The sequence below is a fragment of the Mauremys mutica genome, chromosome 4, assembly GCF_020497125.1.
Source record: "Mauremys mutica isolate MM-2020 ecotype Southern chromosome 4, ASM2049712v1, whole genome shotgun sequence".
In the NCBI taxonomy this organism is placed as follows: Eukaryota; Metazoa; Chordata; order Testudines; family Geoemydidae; genus Mauremys; species Mauremys mutica.
The window spans coordinates 109,669,092-109,695,705 of NC_059075.1; the positions used below are offsets into that span (position 1 = coordinate 109,669,092).

General features: G+C 43.4%; 1 protein-coding gene across 6 annotated transcripts in view; it reads left to right on the forward strand.

Annotated features, from left to right (window-relative positions):
* Nucleotides 1-1,181: 1,181 nt before the first annotated feature.
* LOC123369878 (toll interacting protein) overlaps nucleotides 1,182-26,614 on the forward strand; it is a 55,015-nt gene continuing 29,582 nt past the window's right edge. The window contains exons 1-4 of one of the 6 annotated variants that reach the window (XM_045015918.1): nucleotides 21,402-21,434; nucleotides 22,384-22,476; nucleotides 24,225-24,374; nucleotides 26,402-26,584. In XM_045015918.1, the coding sequence (XP_044871853.1) occupies nucleotides 24,336-24,374; nucleotides 26,402-26,584 (222 nt within the window). In that variant the 5' untranslated portion in view covers nucleotides 21,402-21,434; nucleotides 22,384-22,476; nucleotides 24,225-24,335. Of the gene's footprint in view, nucleotides 1,309-21,401; nucleotides 21,435-21,491; nucleotides 21,711-21,967; nucleotides 21,986-22,383; nucleotides 22,477-24,224; nucleotides 24,375-26,401; nucleotides 26,585-26,614 lie in introns of those variants that run through there. The other 5 variants (XM_045015921.1, XM_045015917.1, XM_045015919.1 and 2 more) reach the window with 5 other exon arrangements.

The window sequence follows — 26,614 nt, forward strand, 5'->3', positions numbered from 1 at the left end:
AGTTTATTGTCCTGTTTTAGATGTAGAACAGCGAACTAATATCTTCTTACAAGGTGAAAAACCACAGAATATAATTAAGTACAATTCATACAAAGAGACTACGCACAATAAGAGACTCAGCAAACAAATACAACCTTTCGTTAGACAGCTGACAACAAAACATTTTATGCCAATAACACTCAATAATCCTTATATTTAACAAACCATGAGTTAAGGCTCAGTATATTACACGTGTGGAAAATTCACCAGGTATAAAAAAGGATTGTGTTGTTGTGGGAAGGAGTCTAACTATGTAAGAAAACACTTCCTCGTTTGCTTTAAAATATGTATTAAAATCATCAGCTGTTATCTTCGGGTGCTTTAATAATTCAGTAAATTAAGTCCTGGAAAAAGTAAGAAAGACCAGATTTACTCCAGCAAAAGAGACCCTGTGAAAACTGCACACAGGACGCCCACGTCAAAGCATGCACACAAACGTTCCTCACACTACACACACGAGCACGTATCTCAGCACACATGCACCTGCATCACAGGGCACACATCCATGCCCATATTTCATTCCACCATTAGGACTATGAACAGTCCCCAGCTTTCAATAAAACAGTCGCTACGTGAGGCAACACAAACGCTACATTGACAACAGGGCTGAATCCCTGCATCCCAGCCCCGTGCCACTAGCCCACCAGAGGCACAGCCGGCACCTTCCCCTCGGCGCACCGCTAATGCACAGCGCCTCCTGCTGGAGCAGGATCTCCTCTGGGCCGGCGGGTTCTGCGCCCTTCATCCACAAAGGGCGGGGGGGGAGAGGCACATCCCATTGCACAGGCGCAGTTTAGCGGTTTAGGAGACATTTCTCACGAACTCAGTCTCAGTCATGTCATATGCGCATGCGCCAACCAAGTTGCCGCGTCGCTCCCCCAACCCTTCTCAATTGGGGGAAAGAGCGAGCTGAGTTACGCATGCGTATTACCCTATGGGGAAGAGGGAAATGAAGGCGCGAACTCCCCTGCCGCATGCGCAAGGCTGGAGACCAAAGGTGGTGGGGTCAGTGACAAACCGCCGGACAGCGCATGCGTGTTACTTGCATAGCGGTTCGCTTTTGGAAGCGGCCGAAGGGGGCGGGGTTTGGAGCGGGAAATCCGTTGCGCCACGCGCGCGCAGTGCCGGGTAAGCGGGGCGGGGCTCGGCTTGCGCTCAGCTGACGCCGGAGCCTTGGGTTGAGAGGGTCGGTTAACGGCGGCAGCGGCCTGTTCGGGCGGAAAGCGGGTCCCCGCCATGGCGACCACCGTCAGCACCCAGCGGGGCCCGGTGAGTAACCGCTACCCAGGGCCGGGGGCGAGGGCGTCTTCCCGCTCCCCGGGCTCTGTGGGCAGCAGGGGCCCTGCCCTGGCTCCGCTCTCTGTCCCCTCTCACCAGGGGCCTGGGTCCCAGGGGCCGGGCGTCTGACCTCTCGCCATAGCCCACCCTGCCCGTGGGCCTTGGGCAGGCTGGCTCCCCGCCATTCATTCCCTAGCGTCCGGGGCCAAGGGGGGTGGGGGGCAGGGCGCTCTGTGGCTCCCCCTTAGGGTGAGCAGACAGCAACGGAGTGGGGGGTAATAGGAGCCTGTATAAGAAAAAACCCAAAATCGGGACATCTGGTCACCCTACTCCCCATTGCCATCACCCGTGGCGGGGGGGCGGGAGAGTCTGCCCCTTCTTCCCACCTTGAGAAGGGCTTTTAAGGACGGGGAGGGTCTCTGTGCCCATCCTCCACTCCCCACCTGGCACACCAGGGATGGGAGACTCTGCCTCTTCCCTCAGCATAGCTCATTAGGCGGAGGAGGCGAAAGAGTGACCCTCGGGGAGCCAGAGGGAGCGCGGAGCGGTGTATGGGGTCTGCCCTGCTCGCCTCCCTGAGAAACCTGCTGCGGGGAAGTGAGACGTTAGGGGGCAGCTGTCTGTCTCTGCTGTTCAGGGTTGACACCTGAAGGGTGTGTGTGGAGCAGGGGGCAGGGTTAGGTGAAACTTCAACCAAAAGTTGTGTGGTGATGAGCCGGTTTACAGCAGCGCAGAAGGGTCATACTGGATTTGATTTGAAACAGCCATCTCCTAGGTGTGTGCATAGGTGACACGTTGACATGGGTCACTGTCTACTGCTGTCAGTGGGCTCTCCTCACTGCTGCTAGATGGTCTATGACACATCTGATGTAACATGTGCCTTAGTTGCACACCCCATTCCTGCACTTTGTGTCCAGTGGCGGCACAGGCTAATGTGGGGAAGACCTGTTTTTGAAATTTTATTTTTGAGGATTTAAAATGACTTAACCAAAATATACAGAGACCAAACAGAACAATGAATCTGTGTAAGAGATACTGAGAGACAAGAAGACTGAGTCATTCCATTAAATTGCTGTACTGTACTTAAAGAGCTATAGCTGCCTTTCTCATCTGATGATGGCAATATCCTTTGGGCATCTCCCTAGCTCTTCCTTGAATCATCCCATTTCTATTAGCTCTTTCTGAGTGGTCTTCTTTATATAGTGGGTTTTAGTAATTCAGTTTTGTTGGTGAGAACTAAAATCTTTATGTGGAGTTTTCTTTTTTTTTTTTTAATCTTGATTCTTTTGGTTAGGGACCTACGCAACACCAATTATTATGAAATTCAATTTTATCTCCTTACGTTACAGATGTTCTCTTACTAGTTAAAGGTATCTCAATTTGATATTTTGAATGTCTTTTCTCTGCAGCTCTTATAGACTGGGTTTTTTGGGGAAGGAGATTGAAGTTGGGGAAAGATAGATACATTAAGCTTTCTGCTGTTACTTGGTGGTATCACCAAGTCATTTTTAAATGAAATGATCTTTTAAAGTTGTTGGTGTGCAAACAGATGAAATTGCAATGTTACTTCCAAAATAGTAAATGACAGCGTGTAACAGTTTTTTAGAAGAGAGATTTTGTTATAGTTGTGATGCCAAAAACAACTACTCAATATTTTGTACAAAGCTTGTTCGCTTAATAGAAAAATGGTATTAATCTCCAGTTATTAACTGGCTGAAATTTAGAAGGTGGCTTAAAATGTAAAACATGTTTAGTCAGTGTTTCCTATTTGCTGATATCTGGCGTTCATTTGTCAATCTAGAAGTTACTTCATATCTACCTATGTTCTTGATATTTAATGTTTACATTAATGTGAGCAGTGTATAACATAGCACTTGTCTGTCATATTTCAGATGATTTTAAGGAGAAATCATGCTGATAATGTCCCGGTAAATTATCTGTAATTTAGTGCTATGTATGGATTTAGGCTCTTCTGTACATATCTTTAACACAGTGTTGTGATTTTTGCCTCACTTATGTAAAACTTTAACTATCACTTTTTATTTGTAAATGTGAGAACCCTTGGTAAGGGCTAATGCCTTCCTCCCCAGTTTTAACATTCGGGATTTAGCCCTGTAATGTAATCCTCATCTCTTCAGAAAAATAACTTGCAATATATAATTAAATAGTCTCGGATTCCTAAGGATGTCATGTAGCTGGAATACATAATTCCCCTTTTTTTGATCCTCTTTCCACAGCAAAAGATGCAATTTCTATATTTCTCTACCTGTAGCCTGGAAAGCATACAGCTTTTTCCAAAACTGTACTGCAAGTAAGTAACCACTAAAGGGTGCTAAAGCATTAAACATTAGGTTCCATCCACCCCTATGCTGTGGAGAATGTGACCTTTGTGGTGGTATTAGTTTACCCAAGCAGGAAGAGTTCCAGGGTTCTCAAGTGTGGGTGCCTGGCAGCATATAATAGAATTGAATATGCTACCTGCTGACACCAGTCTTTTATGTCCATGCTTCCCAATTTGTAGCTTTCATTTGTACATATTAAGTTACAATTCCTGTCATTTAGTTTATCAGATGATTAAAAACTGAAGTTCCTTCTGACAATCAGTGGCAAATGTTCAGGTAGAATATTCCTGGCTCTTTTCATACCCTGGTGTCTTGACCAATATTCTTCCTTTCACAACAACATATGTTCTAATATGTGAATTATGGCTGATTTTTTTTAATGGCAGCTGAAAGGTGCTACTAAAAAAAATTCTGTTCTAGTTAAATCTGAGATGAAAATATGAAGTTCATGATTCCTTAAACTGCTCCTTTTTGCAGTCAATTTTGTGTAAATTGGCAAACAACTTGATAAGATGCAACATCTTCCAGCTATTTTATCATTCAGAGCTCTCTTGCTAAAGAGGTGCTGCTCTTTGTGGATATAAATTAACATTTGACTTGCTGTCCTCTTCTCATGCTCTTACTGGAATGTATGAGGAATCCCTAATTTAACTATATTGCAGAGGGATGTACTTGGACTTGAAATGCCAGTGTACAGTGATCACAAATGTCATCTAGCTATCCTGCTGCTGCTTGGTCAAGGATCAAGCTTTGAATTCTGCAGTAAATTCAGATCTCAACATTTCTAGCTTCTCCATGCACTTAAAATTTTTCATACAAATATAATAGAAGATGTAAATGTTACATGCCTTTGAGTCACAGTTGTGATATGGTGGTGGTCTCTGTGGTACACTGTCACAGAAAATGTGCAAAGTGATGTAGATAATGCTACTGAGTGCTCATGTACTGAAGAAAAATGCTTTCAGAAAGCTATCCTGATTCACTCAAAGGATTTCTGATACATCCAGAAGCATTGTCTGTTAAGCAAAAAAAACTTCAGAGGAAAGGAAGAAGGTTTATTGATGTGTGTGCTGATGTAGAAGAATTCAAAACTTGTCAGTGCAATCAGTACTTAAATTCCCAGGATAAGCTCAGTGGTTTGAGGATTGGCCTGCTAAACCCAGGGTTGTGAGTTCAATCATTGAGGGGGCCACTTAGAGATCTGGGGCAAAAATTAGTCCTGCTAGTGAAGGCAGGAGGCTGGACTCAATAACCTTTCAAGGTCCCTTCCAGTTCTAGGAGATTGGTATATCTCCAATTATTTATTTATTTATTTATACATTCTTAGTGCATTTTGGTCAATTTCATCGTCATAAGAGTATTGTGTCCAGTTCTGCTCACCACAGTTCAGGAAGGATGTGGTCAAATTGGAGAGAGTGTTCAGAGAAGAGCAACAAAAAGATTAAAGATCTAGAAAACATGACCTATGAGGGAAGACTGAAAAAAATAGGTTTGTTTAGTCTGGAAAAGAGAAGACTGAGAAGGGGACATAACAGTTTTCAAGTACATAAAAGGTTGTTACAAGGAGGAGGAAGAAAAATTGTTTTTCTTAACCTCTGAGGATAGGACAAGAAGCAATGGGCTTAAATTGCAGCAAGGGAGGTTTAGGTTGGACATTAGGAAAATGGTTTAGGTTGGACATTAGCAAGTATTTTGGTCCCACTCTTCTAAAATAACTCCCCCTCCTCAACAGACTTTAGGAATATGCCTTCCAACCTTTTTCCAGATTTTGCCCAACATGGGATTCCAGTTGACAGTGGCTGGGTGGGTCTGGTTCAAAGGACTATTTCTTTTCTCTTGAGCTATTCAACTGGTGTGACACTTTGAAGGTTAAAAATCCTGTTAACTCCTCTGTAGGTGCATGCTCCATGTAGTCCAGTAGTCATATGAAAAGGCATGTGAGCCTTAGGGCTTGGCTACACTTGAGAGTTGCAGTGCTGGGAGTTACAGCACTGGTCATGCAGCTGTGTAGGAACAGCGCTGGTGTGTGGCCACACTCACAGCTACCAGCGCTGCAGTGTGGCCACATTTGCAGCGCTGTTGGGAGTGATGCATTATGGGCAGCTATCCCAGCATTCAAGTGGCAGCAACGTGCTTTTCAAAAGAGGGGGGTGGGGTGTAGTGTGACAGGGAGCGGGGGGGAGAGAGAGAGAGAGTGGATTTTTGAAACCGACACTGTGTATTAGCTCCCTGCCTTGAAAATCAGAAAATTTTCCAAACCCCTTACTCTTAATTGCAAACAGCCTGCAGACCAGATAAGCAGCACGGACTCCCTTTCTCCCCCCCCCCCCTTTCTCTCATCAAACAAACACTCAACCCCTGTGAATGAGGTAGGCAGGGGGTTATCTCATTTGATTGTTCACAGTCACTTACAGATTGATCACAGCAAACAGGAGCTGTGTTTGTTTAGATAAGCAGCTCCGGAGCTCCAAGTTCACAACAAAACAAAGAGAGGCTGCATAACAAAACAAAAGAGAGTAATTTACTTACAAGCATTCTGGGATATCTCCTAATACCCTGGAGGCCAATAACAGCGCTGGTGTGTGTCCACACTTGACAAGCAGCGCTGGATCACCAGCGCTGCACTCGCTACACCCCGAGCAGACCAGGTGTTCAGCCAGCGCTGCAGCCAGGGAGTTGCAGCGCTGGATGTGCCTTGCAGGTGTGGACAGTTACTAATTGCAGCGCTGGAAAGCCTCCACCAGCACTGCAACTCACAAGTGTAGCCAAGCCCTTAGAACTGTTTGCTGCTCTCGGTAGGCATGCACCAAACTTTTTGACGTGACAGTTTATCTTGATTTCCCCTCAAAGTGCTGGTGGATGCCATGCACTCCACTGGAGTAATGCTCAAGCATTTTAGACCTTGTTGTGATCTGTGCTGTGGTTTTATCTTTAACTGTGAGCATGTGCACATACACATTTAAGAAACTGTTTTATTTATCCTCCAGTTGGGGAGCATGAGGTATGGTCAACAATCCATGAGGAATTTCAAGTCAGTCCGATTAGTTATACAGATTTTAAAGCTCGGCTGTTCTAAGAGCTCTAAACAGTTAGCTGGTCTCAACCTTAACAGTAGCAGAGCTATCTATTGTGCTACAGCTATAATGCTTGACACTTCTCTAGCCTCTTTCATTTAACATTTCAAAATTCTTTGCAAACATAAACTAAGACTTCCAACATCCTTAGTAGGTAGTTATAGCAGGAACAAATAAAATATATTATCATATTGTTTAGAAACTAAGGTATAAAGCTTGCACAACTTACAACAGAATTCAGATCTGATTCAGTCACAATCAGTAACTCTGACACATTACTGCCTTCATGACATTGGTTCCTTCTGAATACCTGTAGCTGCAGGTACTTGGAACTTGTAGGTTAAATCTTTCCTGTTTGAAATTTGATTTTTACAGAATACAAATATTTATAGAGGAGAACATTCAAACACTTGGTTTTCCGATGCTTGGCAAATATTTATTTTATGTTGAATATTGTATGCTACCTTTTTCTTAAAAAACAAACAAAACTCAAAACCAAAACAGACTGAGCTTGAGAGAAGCTGCAGGGCAAGCATTTATCTTCCTACACCACCTTTAAGAAATGTATTAGTCATACTGCACCACTCTTTGCCTTGGAACTTTGTTTTTCTCCTCTTACTAAAATACTGAAGTGAGGCCCTATCCATTCCATGTTGGGAGACCTCATTACAAAAGTCACTGCCCTGACATGGTTAAAATAATTTAGTCTTGTAGATGTAAATGTGCTACTGAATTGCGTTATGACTTTAGATATCAGAATAACTTGATTTTCCTTAATGGTTGCAACAACAATCATTTTGGGGTATATTAACTGTATCACACTTATCAGAAGCTTTTTGAAGTCTATTTTTAAGACTTTGATGGAAAAGAGAAGAGGGAGGTCAATGGGTCTCTACAGAGGCCAATATATTCTGAACTCTAGTTACTAATAAGTAAATCTTCCTTTCTCTAAACTGTGTGTTTAAATCTCAACCATAGTGTTGAAATAACTATGGTTAGAATGTCTGTCCTTTAAAAGAAGGATCCTGCATGATGAATAAACAGTTTATCGAATTAGGTGAAATGGGTCTAAGCAGATTGCTGAATGCACAGAGTTTTGAGTGGGCTTGTTGAGCCCCAGGGACAAGGTTCTTACGTGAATAATTAGAATGCTGTGTTTTCCAACTGTGGCAACATTTCAAAGGTATAATCATTCTTTTCATTTATGTAGCATAGGCCTCAAATAGGAAACTCCCAAAGTACATTGCAGGTTTTGGACCCAATTTTCAAGGTTGAGTGCCCAAATCCCCGATTTTGCTACTTAAAAGGACGCCCAAATGGGCATTTAAGGTATCCAAGTTTCAGAATTGACCTCTCAATACATAATAGTTGCTTCACCTACCATTCTTTGTCTGTAGCCAACTCTGAAAAGGAAATATGCCATAAATTTTGAAGCCAGCAATACTACATGTTCTTAATGAAAAAAATCATATCCAATTGAAATATGAAGATATGTTTAGTTATTAGAATATAAATATTAAGGCATTTGGTTGATTCATTAAAATAGATTTTGAAGTTGTCATAGGTCTCACCCCCACTTGGAGCTGTTGGGTTCACAAGATGGGGACCTGCATGGATCCTTCTAAACTTAAATCCTAGTTTAGATCTGGTAAAAGCTGCCACCACCCAATAATGTACGTGTATTGGGACACAATCCTTCCCCAAAATCCTTGGGGATCCCAAGAGCCCCAAATCCATGGAGTTCTTACACCTAGCGTAAATAAACCAGGTGGATTACTGGAGACTGGTGAGGTAGAAGAATAGGTAGTTTGTGGCTGTCCTTGGGTTGTGGGTGTGGGCTTGATTGGCCCTCGATGGTAGGGTTTAGTGTCGGTGTGTACCCTGTGGGATTCGCTCCCCTTGACAGTAGCGTTCGTGGTTTCTGCCACTGCCACCCATTTGGCCCTCGATGGTAGGGTTTAGTGTCGGTGTGTACCCTGTGGGATTCGCTCCCCTTGACAGTAGCGTTTGTGGTTTCTGCCACTGCCATCCATTTGGCTCCAATCTCCCCTGCCTCAGTGAGAGTTCTTTTGGTTTTCCATCTTGTATGTAGCGTCTAATGTTCTCAGGAACACCATCCAAGAATTGCTCCATCAGTATCAGGAGGTTTAGTTCGTCCATGGTGTTAACATTGGCTCCTAACAACCAGGAAAAATACTGCTTTTCAAGATAGTAGGCGTGTTTTGGCAATGACACCTCTGGTTTCCATTTCTGGGCTCTGAAACGCAGATGGGCGTGATCAGGGGTTATGCCCATTCTGTATCTAGCCTTGGTTAGGAACAGTTTATAGTCGTTCATTTTGTCCTTAGGCATTTCAGCTGCCACCTGTGATAAGTCTCCGCAGAGCTGTGACCTCAGCTCTACCATGTACTGGTTTTCAGGGATGCTGTACCCAATGCAGGCCCTTTCAAAGTTTTCTAAGAAGGCCTCAACGTCATCACCTGTCCTGTAGGTGGGAAATTTCTTGGGATGGGGAACTGTGCCTGGAGAAGGATTGTTAGAGTTGGCTCTTGCTAATTCCAGGGCCTGCTGGTGGGCCTCCCTCTGGAGCTCCAATGCCCTCCTGTGGTTAGCCTCTTGCTTTTCCATGTTTTTCTTGTGGTCAGCTGTTTGACTGGTACTCATGTCTTTGTGCTTTCTGGTGCTGGCCACACCCCTCTGCAGTCAGTGAACTGTTTCCCCCAATTCCTACCCCTTTCTATTCCCGGAGAGACTGAATAGAAAAGAAACAAAAACTCTGTATTTGCATTTGGTGTTATGCTGATGTAGCTGGTTCACAGCTACCAACTGTGCTTTAGACTGAGAAAGAGAAAAAAAACGTCCCCCTCCTCCTCACAGCACTAAACAAACCGGTTTTGCAACTGTCTCTTGCAAATTGCTAAGTACCCTCTCAGTAGGTGTCCCTTCTAACAAAAGCCTTGTTAGAAAACCCTTATTCCCTTCAGCCAGCCTCGCTGAAAATCTCCTTCTAGCAAAACTTTGCTAGAACTGAATACTTCTAACCCCCCCTCTTCTCTCAGGTTGCTTTCCTGCTCTAGAAGAAGAGAATAGCTCCCTTCAGCTTAGCCCAGCTGAAAAAAACTCCTCCTAACAAAACCTTGCTAGAAGCTGAATACTTCTACCCCCCCCCCCCCTTCTCAGGCTGCCTCCCTGCTCTAGAGGGAAAGAATAGCTCTCAATGGCTTCTCTGGTTCTTAATTTATCCCAACCGCTGCCTACCATGTCATAGGTCTCACCCCCACTTGGAGCTGTTGGGTTCACAAGATGGGGACCTGCATGGATCCTTCTAAACTTAAATCCTAGTTTAGATCTGGTAAAAGCTGCCACCACCCAATAATGTACGTGTATTGGGACACAGTCCTTCCCCAAAATCCTTGGGGATCCCAAGAGCCCCAAATCCATGGAGTTCTTACACCTAGGAGAAATAAACCATTCCCCCCTTCTTCTCTCCCCCCTCCCTTTTCCTAGGAGAGATACCGGGATCCAACTACAGAGGGATGCCTCCCTCCTCCCCTTTCCCTGAGAATACCCAAGGAAAGATCAACCAAGACCTTAACAGAAAAGATTTATTAAAGAATAAAAAGAAAGTAACTTGTCTCTGTAATACCAAGATGAACAATACACAGGGTCTAAATTTATCAATCTCTGGAGAGAATCCCCCCTCCTTTCTTTCTCAGTAAAAGCAATAACAGTACAGAATTAAAGAAATTCTATAGCAAAACACAGAATTGCAAATACAGAAATAAAAGTATAAGAATACTAGTTCCTTGCTAATACTCACTAGCTTGAATAGAAGAATTTATTGCAGAAACCTGGGAGGACTTGATTAAGATGTCTGGACTCTCTTAACTCCCAAGAGAGACTCTCTAAAAAACAAAAGAACAGAAAAAAAAACTTCCCTCCACAGGGATTTGAAAATATCTTGTCCCTGATTGGTCCTCTGGTCAGGTGTTCACAGGTACTGCCTGTTAACCCTTTACAGGTAGAAAAAACCCTTAACTAACTGTTTATGACAGAAGTGCAAAAAAATCCAAATCAGTTAATGACCTTTACTACACGACTTTCACAACTTACGCACATTTAACATGCGCAATTTCAACTATACGCGTATGGCCGGAGTGGAGGGCCGTGGCCTCAAGTGGGGAGCGTGGCCTCAAAATTTAAAGGTCCTGTGGCTGGGAGTCCCAGGGCCTTTAAGTCACCCAGGGGGCTCCCAGCTGCAGAGGTGGCTGGTAGCCCCTGTGGCGAACTAAAGGGCCTAAGGCTCCAGCCACCGTGGAGCTGCGGGCCCTTTAAATGCTAGCCCCAGCCCGGCTGCCAAAGCTGCGGGCGGGATTTAAAGGGCTCCTCTGGACTCCCCGCCACGGTGGGAAGCCCGGTGAAATCCCACCTGCAGCTCCGTGGGGAGCCATTGAAAGGGCTCCACTGGGCTCCCCACCGCCGTGGTGGGAAGCCCAGTGGAGCCCTTTAAATGCCCCCCCTGGCCCGGCTGCAGGAGCTGCAGGAGGGGTTTAAAGGGCTTGGGGATATAATTTTGGCTATACGCGGTTTTTGCTTTACACGATAACCATGGAACCGAACCCCTGCCTAAGATGAGACTTGCCTGTACTACCATTTTTCAGACAGACAAATTCACTCTACTGATCAGCTCAATTTTATAAAAATAAACTAAAGTTGGTAAGACATAGTACTTCTTAAATGAACCTCTCTATGTATGAATTTTCTTTGCTCAGTATTTTTCAATCTAAAAACGAAAACTGTAGGTGTTTACAATTTGAAAGCTTTTCCAGTTCCTCTCAACTTCTGTCACTGTTCTCTGGCTTGTACTCCATATTGTGCATCCTGTTTGTGAACTGGTTTCAAAGTACAACGAGGACAACACTCCATCTGTGTATTTTCATTGTGGGGAAACAAACACACTCTGCAAATGATTGTTGGCTCAAAAGACCAGCTTTGTATTAACCCCAACAAATTGGGATGGATACAGACAATGTGCAAGTCAGTGCCAAGCGGACAACAGAGAGGATTTTGTGGTCAGCAGCTTGCTGGTGAAACATGGAGTGGGCTGGATGTTACAGCATCTCTTAAACAGTATAGTTTAAAAGATGAAATCCAAAACATCTTCATTTTTTTACAAATGGAAGGAGTGAGACTTAAAAATGGAGATTATTATGGGGTCTGCTGTTTCGGTAACTTCACAGGTGAGGGTTTACAGGGATACGTATCACGTTTCCCCCTCTTGTGTCCCAGGAGCCAGAGGTGGGGACAGAGGTTTCAGGTTTCCCAGCCTTCCCACACAGTGGGGACAGGGTGAAGCCTACTTCTGGCCAGGGCTTCCTAGCATATAGCAGGAACAGCTGATCCAAGAGGGCAGTGGGGATTTCCTGTCCAGACTAGAAAGGCAGCACCAGCAAAGGTCTTTGTTTTCAGGGCCTAGGTTCTGGATTTGCATGGGGTAGGAGAGGAGAAGGATACAGTAAATTTCTAAGTATTTTCAAGCCTATCTACACTACTCTTCTAAAGCACATGAGTAACCTTAATTGTGCCTTGTAGTGACGCTGTTGGGGGATGGCAAGAAAATCTAAAATGTTTTTTAATCAGTTTAATCTAATTTGGGACCTCAAACACTAAAATGACTTAAGTCTAATCATGGTATAGCATGGTGTTACTACAAGGCACACTTAAGGATGTTTGATGCGCTAACTCTGCATTTCCCTATCGTAACATGTTAAGGTAAAACTTGAAACAAATCTGAATTCTGAGTTCCCTAGGTTTATAATGTCTGGCTTGGGGATAATTTCAATATTTCTATACTGTATTATTTTACTGACACTTTCTCTCAACTATAAATCTGTTTTAATATAACTTTTTGTCAAGGAATTAATGTTAGTCCTTTCAAATGACTGTACCACCTGCTCTCCATTATTGTTTGTATCACTGTAGCACCCAGAGCCATTGCTCAGGATTGGGGAATTTACTATGCCAAGTGTTGCACAAACCGGTACTGAGCCCTCTTTCTATATTTAAATGTTTTGCCAGTAAACATATCAGTCCAATATAGTATTCTAGCAAAACTCTCCTAGTGAAGATGCAGTTTATACTAGCAGATAGGTGCTTTTGGTGATATAGGTTGTCTTTTTTCTCTAGCTAAACAAGCTGTACTGACAAAAGCACTCTTATACTGAGTCTACACTAGGACTTTTGTCAGCAAAGAAATGTTACAAAAAAATCTCACACACTCCTGACTTTTCTGTAGAGGCAAAAGTTCCTGATCCTGATCTGGCCTAAAACAGTCCTTACTGCAAATTGAGAACAGGTGCAACCCAGCAGTTAGTGCAGTTTTTCTACATTAGCCGGAATATTTTAAGGTTATAGGTTTTCAGTTTCTTTGGTAGCTTGTTCTGGTTGCTAGGAAATCTTAAAAAAAAAATAAAAAAATATTCTGGCTTGATGAGCCGGCACTGAGGGGAACTGTCATGTTACATAGAGACTAATCTGAGTTGTGGTGAAAGCTTTTTCAGTTGATTCCCTCTAGCATTGACTCCTTTTTAAATGGAATCTGTTTATATTAACTCCACTTTAAAACCAAAGAGCTAGCTTGATCTAATGATTTATCATAAATTCCATCGTTCCCTGTTGCATAGTGATGGGAGAGATTTTTTTGGACTGTACAGTTGGGTATTTTCAAAGGTAGTGGTCTCTATTCTAGTTCATAACACAAGAAATAGGAGTCACCAAATGAAATTAATAAGTAGCAGATTTAAAACAAACAAAAGGAAGATTTTTTTCACACCACACATAGTCAACCTGTGGAACTCCTTGACAGAGGATGTTGTGAAGGCCAAGACTATAACAGGATTTAAAAAAGAACTAAAGTCCATCAATGGCTATTAGACAGGGATGGTGTCCCTAGCCTCTGTTTGCCAGAAGCTGGGAATGGGTGACAGGGGATGGATCACTTGATGATTACCTGTTCTGTTCATCTGGCATTAGCCACTGTTGGAAGACGGGATACTGGGCTAGATGGACATTTGGTCTGACCCAGTATGGCTGTTCTTATGTTTTATATTGAAAGCTGGACTGAGAGGTGAGTAATGAGAACAGATTTTACATTGGTGTTTGAGCATTAAGAATATTTGTTTGTTCCATGTCTGAATAGTAAATATGATGGATTATTGCTCACTTACCTGCAGTGACAGAGTCCTGTGGCACCTTATAGGCTAACAGACGTATTGGAGCTTAAGCTTTCATGGGTGAATTTGTCTGACGAAGTGGGTATTCACCCACAAAAGCTTATGCTCCATTACGTCTGTTAGTCTGTAAGGTGCCACAGGACTCTTTGTCGCTTTTTACAGATCCAAACCAACATGGCCACCCCTCTGATACTTACCTGCAGTGTACTTCTTGTTTTCTAAAATCAGGCCAATGCCAATAAAAGTAGACTTATACATAGGGTAAGGCAAATCTCTTTCTTAAGGAACTGTAATCATATTTGTTCTGTACTAGTAGCTTTACTATCACAGCCCTATATATTTCAGTAGGGCCATTTGGAGCCCTTGTTAGGGCTTGCTGACCAGGAAAGATAACTGGCAAGCCATTTGACGCTAGTGGTAATATTGTAGGGAAGAGTCAGGGGTGTGTAGGACAGAGTGGTATGGATTCAGTTCCCTCTAACATTGCTGTGTAGACATTCCTTAAGCACAAGGTTAGTGGGACTCGAGTCAGCTGACCCATGTCAGGGAACCCTGGGCATGAGCATCTACATTGCCTGGGTTAAGGATTTTCTGACCCGTGCTCAAACCTAGGGTTCTGACATCCACACTGCAGTACACAGACCTGAGTCCAGGTAATTCTATCCCAGAGTTTCTAGCTCCACCAACTCCTCAGTGTCTAAACTAGCCCTATGACTTTGTTGCGCTGTGGGAAAACTCTCCGGCCCACCCGGTTTCCCAACTGTGACAGTACCATTGATGGAACTTGGGTGCCCATAAGGAGCACATGAGTACATAAGATGCATAATTAGCTCTTTTGGTGGTTGTTTCAGTAGAATGACTACAATTTGAGAAGGCCTTATACTGAACTGCCTGTTTTTTTAATATGAATTCACTAGTTGCCAGAAAAATAATTTAATCTGCTGTTTTTTTTATGTGGGTCTAAAGATTTGCATTATTATCAGAATCCACTGGGATATCTAATGTTAAAAGTTTCTGTATCCAGCCAAAGATGCTGCAGTGTTCCCACTTCTGCAGTTTAAGAGATAACAGATCAAAATTGTTGAAAATACAGCAGCTGTATGCCCACCAATAGTCAAGTGCACTGCACATGTGTGAGTGAGAGGGTTTGAGTCAGGCAAAAGTAGGATGTTATCAATCTTATCTATATGTGTTGTCTCTTTAGATACTGTAAGTGGCTGTGGGGTGGTGGTGGAATTGCCTTGTGGTTGAGGTTGTGGGAGGCTTGTCTTGTGGCAGGGGGGTGCCTTTTTGCATTTCAAAGGTGGTAACCATAGCCCCAGAGAGGGTAGAGGGGGCCCAGGAACAAGGAACAGAGAGTGGAGTGGGACCAAGCGGTTGCCCTGCAGGGAAGGGGAGAGGCTGAACTCCCAGCTCAGCATGGCCGGGAGAGGGATGACCCCCAACATCCTGGCAGCCGAGAACTTCCTCCTGCCAGTCAGCTTTGCTCTGTGTTCTGGGCAAACTCTACACAGCAGCAAGGAGGAGCTGGAGTTGCAGAAAGCTGTGGGAAGTTATTTGGGTTGGCTCCCACTTACTTTCCTGACAGTGCACGCAGCCCCAGGGAGGGCAGGGGGCACCAGAGAGCACAGAGGGACCAAGTAGCTGCCCTACAGGGTGTGGGAGCAGCTATACTGAGCCAGGAGCTCTGCTGGCTCCCCCTTCCTGAAGGGCAGGCTCTCTGATAGCATGTTTGCAGACCAGTGTTTAGACAATGGGTTAACAGTGATCTAAGCAGCTCCTGTTTGCAAAGGGAGGTGTGGCTTCTGTTAGCAGCAGAGTGCAATAAACTGCAACACAGATTGTCAGCATAGAGAGGACTAAGGAAATTGCTGAAAGGATACATCCAGAGAACTTCTGGAATCTGAGTGCACACAGGAAAGCAATAGGGCTTAGATTCTAGTCCCAGCTTAACATGGTCTTGGACCCTCCAAGTCTAGTACAGCTAGAGTGTTTTGGAGGTTCTGGAACATATTTAAGGAGAAGGAAATTGGCTGGTGGGGGTGTGACCAGTGTACCAGGGCAGCTAACTGAGGTCACTCAATTAGGGTGAACTGCAAAGAATGGGGCAGACAATCCCCAAAGCTGGTGGATATTCCAGTACTTAGATTTACTAAAGCAGCACATAAGAGCTTCTTATTATACCTTACTGGTTACCCAGAAGCCAACAACACAGTTCCCTTAAAAATAACAATGAGGAGTCCTTGTGGCACCTTAGGCCTGGTCTACACTACGTGTTTAAACCGGTTTAAGGAGCGTAAAACCGATTTAATGCCACACCCGTCCACACTAAGAGGCCCTTTATATCGATATAAAGGGCTCTAAACCGGTTTCTGTACTCCTCCCTAACGAGAGGAGTAGCGCTAGTATCGGTATTACCATATCGGATTAGGGTTAGTGTGGCCACAGATCGACGGTATTGGCCTCCGGGTGGTATCCCACAGTGCACCACTGACCACTCTGGACAGCAATCTGAACTCGGATGCAGTGGCCAGGTAGACAGGAAAAGCCCCGCGAACTTTTGAATATTTCCTGTTTGCCCAGCGTGGAGCTCCGATCAGCACGTGTGGCGAGGCAGTTAAAAATCAAAATAAAGAAAGAGCTCCAGCATGGACCATTCGGATGTGATTGCTGTAAGGGCAGGCAAATCTGTTCTATCAGCGCTCCGTTACAGAAGACGAAATTCAAAATCATTTTTAAAAAATCTCCAGACAGACGCCATAGCAGGGACTCAGCGCACTGCTGCGTGACAAGCGTAACGGAAAGCCAAAGAATCAAATGGACGCTCATGGACTTGAGGACTCAAGCTATCCCACAGTTCTTGCAGTCTCCGAAAAGCATTTGCATTCTTGGCTGAGCTCCAAATGCTTCTAGGGTCAAACACAATGTCCGCGGTGGGTCAGGGCATAGCTCGGCAATTTATGCACCCCCCCACCCACCCCCAGAAGTGAAAGGGAAAACAATCCTCTCTTGACTCTTTTACATGTCACCCTATCTTTAATGAATGCTGCAGATAGACACGATGCTGCAGCACTCAACACCAACATCCTTGCTCCCCCCCTGCCATGGGTGGCTGATGGTGCAATAAGACTGATATCCATTGTCATCATCAGCCTATTGGCACATGGGGCAGTGCAAAAGGACTGGTAACCATGCCGACTAGCATCCGTCAGGTCGATCAAGGGCGCCTGGCCCTAATTTTTCCTGGTAGATGGTGCAGTATGGCTGGTAACCGTCCTCATCATAGCAACAGGGGGCTGAGCTCCATCAGCCCCCACCCTTCATGTGTAAAGAAAAGATTCAATTGCCCCTGGACTAGCAGTGGGATGCTGGGCTCCTCTCCTCCACACTCCTTAATGTCCTCTCTGGACTATCATAGCAGCTGGAGGCTGCCTTCCACTCATTTCTCACTAACAAGTCACCGTGTCTTATTCCTGCATTCTTTATTACTTCATCACACAAGTGGGGGGACAATGCTGCGGTAGCCCAGGAAGACTGGGGGAAGAATGGAATCAACAGGTGGGGTTGTTGCAGGAGCACCCACTGTGAATAGCATACAGCTCATAATTTCTGCGGGATCTGACACAGAGCAGCTGTGCTCTCTGGTTCTGTGATACAGTGGTTCTCTAGTACACTTGCCCATATTCTAGGCAGGACTGATTCTATTTTTAGATACCAAAAAGGAGGGATTGACTCAGGGAGTCATTCCCAATTTTGGCTTTTGCGCCCCTGGCTGATCTCAGCCAGGGGCACTTATGACAGCAGCAAATGGTGCAGTGCAAAAGGACTGGTAACCATGATCATCTTATTACCAATTTATGGTATGGTAGATGGTACAGTATGGCTGGTAACCATCTCTGCTGTCATGCAAAAGCAAAAGTATGCTGCTGTGTAGCGCTGCTGAATCGCCTGTGAGCGGCATCTAGTACACATACGGTGACAGTCACAAAAGGCAAAACGGGCTCCATGATTGCCATGCTATGGCATCTGCCAGGGCAATCCAGGGAAAAAAGGCACGAAATGCTTGTCTGCCGTTGCTTTCCCAGAGGAAGGAGTGACTGACGACATTTACCCAGAACCACCCGCGACAATGATTTTTGCCCCCTCAGGCACTGGGATCTCAGCCCGGAAATTCCAAGGGGCGGGGGAGGCTGCGGGAACTATGGGATAGCTACGGAATAGCTACCCACAGTGCAACGCTCCAGAAATCAACGCTAGCCTCGGACCGTGGACGCACACCACCGATTTAATGTGTTTAGTGTGGCCGCGCGCACTCGATTTTATACAATCTGTTTTGCTAAACCGGTTTATGTAAATTCGGAATAATCCCGTAGTGTAGACATGCCCTTAGAGACTAACATTCCTTGTTGTTTTTGCTGATATAGACTAACACGGCTACCACTTTGAAACCAGTTTTCTTAAAGTAACCCAGCCTCAGGTCTCCACCTAGACATCTAAGTCAAATAGGAGGAGGCTTACTGAAAATCTTATTCATTATAGAAAAAGGGTTCTACCAATCCCAGAAGATTGGTCATGTTACCTCCCAGGTTAATGAATATTCCATATCTTACCCAAATACAAGCTTACAGCCAATTTTTATTAAACTAAAATCTATTTAAAAAAAGAGAGAATTGGTTAAAAGCTCAGTATACATATAGACTTGAGCACAATTCTTGAGCTTGAGTTTCATAACAGAGATGGTGAGCTTTGCAGATGCAAAGAGTTCTTTCAGAAATAGTTCATAGGTTATAGTCCAATGTTTATATAGAGGGTGGTCCAGTCAGGACTGGGATCTCAGTCCTTATGGCTTAGGCTTCACCTGCATGAAGCCTCAAGCAGATCTGAGATGACAGGATCAGGACCCAAGCCATTTTTTATACAGTTTCAGGCCTTCTTTGACAGCTCAGAATCCTTAGGTGAACAAAAGGCACTCATGGGGACCTTGAAGTGGACCCATTTTCTAAGCATCCCTGGTGATTATCCATACAGATTAACATAAGGCAATTGCCTGTTTTTCCACCATTCACAGATGATTTGCTATACATTTTGAATAGATGAATACAGTGATACACTGTTTACAGTTCATTTAAATGTTAAGATGGCCTTTTGATCTCTGAATTAAGGGAATAAAGCATAGACAGGGACTGTTTGATGACATTGTTGACCTCTACCAGTATATATGTAAATACACAAACACCTCCCCCATGTCTTGAAGGGTTGAGTTTGAGTCATTTATCTGTGGGATGCTTAACCCTTTCTGGTCATGCATCACAGGGGGACTGCTAGGAATGGAAGGTCTGGACAGTGCGGAAAGTTTCATTCCACATCAACAAACATCTTTCTTGGAGACTGTAAACTTGCTATTTTGTTTTGTAGTGGGATTGAATTAAGTCTTCTCAATACCAGGAGGTGAATAATCCTGTCTGAGCTGTGAGTTGGTTGTTTTTGTGGATGAGTGTGGTTTTTTTATTTTTTTTTCTTGCAACTCACCTTTCAGCTGGAGAGGGTTGAGTTGATGTTAGCTTGGTTTTTTTTTTAGAAGGCTGATTGTTGTTCTCTTTGAACAGTGATTTTGACTTCAGATTTTCTGTTTCACCCTTCTAGGAGGGTTTTCACTGCATTTGTTTGTTTTCAGCCAACTAAAATATTTGTCTGTTTGTTTAGCATTGGAGAGAGAGAAAATCCCAGAGACAATAGTTTGTCACCTTTTTCTTGGGGCCCACTCTTAGAAACATAGGGGCTCTAACTCTTCAGGAAAGCATTTGGACTATTACTTCCATTGCAGGGTCCAAAATAATAGCTTCCAGGTACAGAGCAGGTAGGAAGTTCTTCTCATCACTTAGAGACCACTAAGGGTATGTCTACACTGTAAGCATCACAAGCTTCAGCACTGGTTTCACAAGCCTGGCTGGGGATCATGGGTGCATACTCAATTGCCAGCCCATGCAGAAGTCCACAATGCTTTGTCTCTGTGCTATTCTTAGTGTACTAGCTAGATTAAGGCTAGTGTGGATATGCCTACTTGAGATGTAGATTGCAGCTTAGATGTACCCTTAGGGGCATTTGACAAACTTAATAGTGAAATGCATCATTAGACTGCACAGGGTCATTGAATGCAGTGGTGAAGTTATTTCTTTCCAAATCATCTTCAAAAACAATGGTCATGGCCAGACACCTCAAAATATAACTCTTCCTTCTGAACCCTGTTTTCCTACACTCCTTTATATATATACTTGGGTGTCATATATACCACCACCGATACCTCTGGAATATCCTTCGCATCAGGTGATTGCTGCACTAATTACAGCATCCTCCCTGAAGACAATGTCATCAGCGTTGAAACAATGATTTTCATGCACCAACTCTGTTGGGTTGGACATTGTGTGTGGATTCCAGACTCTTGCCTCCAAAAAAAAGTTCTCTACTCTCAGCTTGTCACTGTGAGATCTCTGACCATGGATCAGAGGAAACACACTTTCATTACATCTTTGTAGTATCTCAAGAAAACTGATGTGGTTCCAGGATTGGACTCCTGAGTCATCTCAGGACCCATATGTAAATCCGTAATAGAGATCATCCTAAAATCGAGGGATCGCTGATTATATATAAAATGTTTTTTATTTTTAAAAGATAATAATAGGGCTGCGTAAAGGTGTAGTCACGACCTGAGCAACCCTTTTTGGCCTGGCATGACACTACAGGTGTGCCCCACCTATAACTTCAAGTGGAGCAGCAATAAATTGCAATTGAACAGCCCAGGGACAAGGAGAAGCAGATACATAGCATCTGGTTAGTGGTTATCTTTTTAATAAGGCGTCAGCCCAAGAATCATTACAACAATCATTTTATCAGGCCCCAGGTATAGAGTCCTATACTGACAGTCCACACCTAAGGGCTTGGCTACACTTACAAATTTGCAGCGCTGCAGCAGGGTGTGAAAACACACCCTCTGCAGCGCTGCAAATTGCGGCGCTACAAAGCGCCAGTGTAGTCAAAGCCCCAGCGCTGGGAGCCGCGCTCCCAGCGCTGTCCGTTATTCCCCACAGGGAAGTGGAGTACGGACAGCGCTGGGAGAGTTTTCTCCCAGCGCTGGCGCTTTGATTACACTTAGCGCTTCAAAGCGCTGCCGCGGCAGCGCTTTGAAATGCAAGTGTAGCCAAAGCCTGAGTCTCTGAATCAGGTTAGACTTGTATCCAGATACCTCGGGAGCAACTGCCGCCCACTGCTTCTCTTCCTTGTTCTGCTTCCTGTTACTGTTATTCCTCGGCTGCAGCTTTAGCCTGTTTTTTTTTTTAAGGGTTAGTACCTTCCCGATGCGCACACACAGGGGCTGTTATAGTTCATGGTTAAGGCTATTATTATGTCACGGAATCCATGACTTCCATTGAACTCCGTGACATTTTCTGCCCTGGATCTAGAGCTCCCAGCTGGTACTGCCCCTGCAGCTTCCAGCCCCAACCCTGGTGGGGGGACCCTGCAGCTGCCCAACCACGGCGGGGGGTTGGCGGGCATAGGACTCTGTGCCTGGGCAGCTGCAGGGTCCACCTGCCTGCTGCCTGGGCAGCTGGTGGACCCCTCAGAGCTGTCCAGCCACCGCAGGGGGCGGGGGACCCCCCCCAGAGATGCCCTGCTGCAGTTGGGGCAAGGAGACCCTATAGCTCCCACACCCGCAGCAGTGAAGGACCAGAGATCCCCAGCAGCAGTGGGTGCTGAACCTGCCTACCCCTTTTGTCAGGGATATATTTATGAAAGTCAGGGATAGGTCATGGGCTTCTGTGAATTTTTGTTTATTGCCTGTGAGCTGTCCATGATTTTTGCTAAAAATATTTGTGACACAAACTTCGCCTCATTCATGGTGCTTTACAAATTCTACATTTTGATGAAGGCTCTTGGTACTAGAAAGACTGACTCTGGAACTAGGATGTCAACTTTCATATTGTTGTGTTAAGGGTCAAATAGCAATTATATAAATGTTTAAAAGGTATTATCTACTTACATTGAAGCTGACTAAACAAGTATTTGAAGTACACCATTATTCTTTGCATATTTCAGGACTGATTCAGCCAAGAAGTAAACTTAAAAGATCTGAATTAATTCAGAGAAACTAAATATTCAAAGCTTCTACAATACAAGACACAGGGCAGTTATTCAGTTATTTTTGAGTTTGGGCCTGGCACAAAACAATGTTGATTGTATTGGGTTTATTAATTGAAACAAACACTGTCCATGATCACATTTTATCAACGAACACTGGCAATTGAGATGTCTTTGCGAGAGATTTTAAATACCACGTTTGCATTCTGCCATTCTTAAATTGGCAATATGTGGCTGGACATTCAGGGAGTCTTCCTTACCCCTAGCTTTTTCAATACATTTCAGACCTGGCCTGCTGCACCTACTGTTGCTGAGATTCTAACAGTCTTCTTTAGGAGTGTCGGCTCTTGCCAAATTACTTTTCATAGTATCTACAAGGTATAGCAGCTATATCTTAAGAAAGCTTGTAATTCTTAAACTGTAGCTTAAAGATGTTCTAATATTCTACAATAAGATGTTGTAGATAAGCATTTGCAAGAATGACAATGTTGCTCATTTTTGTGGGATACTTCTGAGTGTCACCATTGTCGGGATCTGTAATGTTCTGTAGAAAATGGAGCAGTGTATGTAATGTTTTAAAATAGATTCAGGGTCTTTTATTTCGTGCACAGTTCATATTATAAATATACAAACATTTTGCGTTTGTAGAATGATAGAGGCTGTTTTTACCCATTTCTATTCACTTTTTAAGTTGCTCCATTTGCTTAGTGGGCTAATTCACACAAGTGGGATAATGTAACACTTTAGTCAAGAGTTTGTTAATGTGTTTAACTTGATCCTTATATTCTGAGAGAGTTTATAATTTTGGTAAAACTTTCTCTGAGCCTAGGACTTGATTAAAAATGAAAATCCACCCTCTTCCCCCATCCCAAAATTAAAGCCAATGCTTAATGACTTAGCCCGGTATAACTGTCGCTCAGGGGTGTCCAGTATAGGTCTGTGGTGTAGATCTGGCCTAAATCTCTTGCTGTCCTCTGATTCTTTCCCTTTATAATACAAACATGCTTTATAGTCTCTTTCATCTTAAAATCCACCACTGACCCCACTTGTCTTTTCAACTATGATCCCTTCAACTACTTCCCCTTCTCTCTTTCATCTGTAAGGTCAATGAACATACTGTACAATTACTGTTTGGAGTTCATCTCTTCCAATTTCATCCTAATCCCTTTCCAATCTGACTTCTGCCCTGTGCATGTCTCTGACACTGTCCTAGCTAAAGCACAGAACCAGCTCCATTCTCATCCTCCTTGATGAGTCATCCATCTTTGACAGTCGACCGTGGACTACTTGAAATCTTGTCCCCTTTTGGCTTCTGTGAATCTGTAATCTGGTTATTCTCCTGCTAATTGCTCCTTCACTGTGTGTCTTTTGAAAGATCCTCCTCATCGCCCCTTCCATCAGCTTTCTGTGGGGGTTCCACGGGGCTTTGTTCTTGGTCCCCTTCTCTTCTCTCTCTACATCTTATCTCTGGGTAATCTCATCCACAAACTAAATATCCACAAAACTACCTCATTATCAACCTTTAAATCTCACCTCAAACATCTTGTTTGCCAAGATGGCTACAAAAAAACTTGGCAATGAGTAGGCTGATGATTTGCAGTCACCACTGCTTATTATGCTGACCAGTATTGTCTTATTTCCTTGTACTTCCCCCATCTGTCTGTATCCATTAGTTCTCTCATCTCTTATTTAGATTGTAGTCTTATTGGGGTAGATACTTTTTTTTTTTTTTGTTCTGAGTTTGTGCAGCAGCTAGTACAATGGTGTCCTAGTCCATGACTTAAGGAATACTGTTTATTTGTATTACCGTAGCACCTATCTTTCAGGCTTAATTTAAAAGCAAACTTTTAAAATGTGTGATGTGATCTAAATAAAAATATTACACTCACCCTTCATAACTCAGCACTGTTGTCCAAAGACCTGCATAATAATGCCATTATAAGTTTCTCTTAAGCATAGCTCATGCAAACTTACCACTTTGTTCATGCCACCAAAATTAGAATAAAATCATGCTGAAGTGTCTTGGTGGGCATTTCTTTAAGTTTTCCTTCCTCCATTTCTTGTTAGAGAAACTTTTACTAGTGGAAATGAGCTATAAATTAGAATCTGATTTCTTTGTTCTACAGGTGTATATTGGTGAGCTTCCTCAGGATTTCCTACGTATCACCCCAACACAGCAGCAGCAGCAGATCCAATTGGATGCACAGGCAGCTCAACAGTTACAGTATGGAGGACCGATGGGTACAGTAGGCAGACTCAGCATCACTGTAGTACAGGTATGATTTGTTGCTCTCTTCTAATACATTTGTTAATCTGCTACATCTTCCAACAGTGGCCCCATGAGATCTGGTGCTGAAATTGAAGTTGCTACACTGATTGGATAACTTAGTTTCTAGCCAAGTGGCTCTGTGTACTGGTCTCTCATTATAAAATATGACCTGCCCACAGTCCCTAGCAGTGTTTACATACTAAATTGTACAGCATTAACAGTAATGCACAGTACTACCGTTTTCCTATTTAAAATTTCTCATCAGTATTTACTATTTTGGCCACGTACCGTAATTAAGTAGACATGTGCTTCAGTCATTGGGTTACTAAACCATCAGGAGGAGCAGCTTCCGTAACATCTCTTGTTAAAATAACTTTTGGGCAGAAGCTTTTTTTCATCAGGGTGTAAAATAAGATACTGTATGACTGCAACCACAGCTTATAATATTGGTCCTCCTTTAGTGCTGTTGAGGCTGAACTAGATGACCTCTTGAAATCCCTTCCAACCCTACATGTCTGATTCTATTTTTATTTATATATATAATCAGTATACTACCTCTCCGATTCTTATTATATTGTTTTTAATGTCAAAGTGAGAAGTTTTGGTGTTTCTGGGACATTCCCTGGATAATTACTGTATCATCTTAGCCTACTAAACTTTTGCATTCTCTTCATTCAACAATTCTCTTGCCATCTAGTGTTGGTTAAGTGAACTCTTCTTCTTTTGGGGTGGGGATATTTGGAAACCAAGCTCCTGGTATAACTTGACTTACGAAATAAGTTTTCTTCTGGCTAAGAAATTATGATAAAAGACTATATTGGAGAAGTAGGTGTGAGCTAAGTTGTGCATGGCTTTGAAAGTGATGGGAGAGTCCTTACGTTTGAGACAGAAGGTTAAAGGAATTTCATAAGGGTCTGGGTACATTCTAACTGATAGACAAAGCAAATGATTTTTGGTACAGCTTTTTGGACAGACTGAAGTGAGGTAAGGCAAGGGCCAAAGAGGCTAGAGATGATGAGGTACAAGAAGTTCGGACTACCACCAGACAAAACATTGACATTATTCGAATCTTAAAATATTTTACTGCTTCACAGAGCATAATCTTCTGTGCACATCATTCAGTTAAGAAGTAGTGTGATATATTTTGCTAATTAGTTCTCTTGTTACTTGTAAGAATATTGTAAGTCCCAAGACTTGCTTCTTCTAGTCAGCCTTTCATTGCCTCCATTCCAGACACTGTCCATATTTTTGTATACACATTTGTAATTATAAAAATTCCAAAGGGGAATGACTTAACAGTAAACTTTTTCTCATAATTTTTTAGTTTACACCACAGTGTAAACATTGTGGCTTGGGCTCTAAAGCCTAAGGGTGATACACTTTATTCCCCCCTACCTTCAGCCCTGTTGGATGCAGGGCTCTGGGGCTCCAACTTGTGCCCTCCCCAGAGGTGTGCGATTAACATGTTTAAAAAATTATTGCATTAATTTTGTTTTCAGTTAATCGCAGGTGTTAACAGCAATTGACAGTCATAAGATATAGCCTTTACGCTAAATTTGGTGCTTTTTGCTAACCACATTTATTTAGGCAGTTGTATAACTTATCATAGAATCATAGCATCAGAGAAACATAGGGCTGGAAGTGACCTTGAAGTCAAGTCCATTCCAGCCCACTACACTAAGGCAGGACCAAGTAAACATAGACTGTCCGTGACTGGTGTTTGTCCAGCCTGTTCCTAAAAACCTCCTATGCTGGGGATTTCATAACCTCCCTTGGAAAGCCTATTCCAGAGCTAGAAAGATGGGTTTTTTTCCCCCTAATATCTAACCTAACTCAGCCTTGCTCTACCTCTGAGCATTGCTTTTTTTTTTATTTGAGCGTCTGCCCACATCATAGGTGGACCCATTCAGTATCCCTTTTCTATCATGACTTCTTCTAAACTAATATTGTTTCACTCATAAGAATTAATAAAGAAAATGGCAAACTTAATTTTTTTATTTTTTTCTTCTTTCTTCATTTTTGGTTTCTTCCCAGGCAAAACTGGCAAAGAACTACGGTATGACCCGCATGGATCCATACTGTCGGGTACGGCTTGGCTATGCTGTGTATGAAACTCCTACAGCGCACAATGGAGCCAAAAACCCACGCTGGAACAAAGTTATTCAATGCACTGTTCCCCCGGGTGTGGACTCTTTCTATCTTGAGATATTTGATGAGGTTAGAATTTTATTTTTGCTTTGCTGGTTG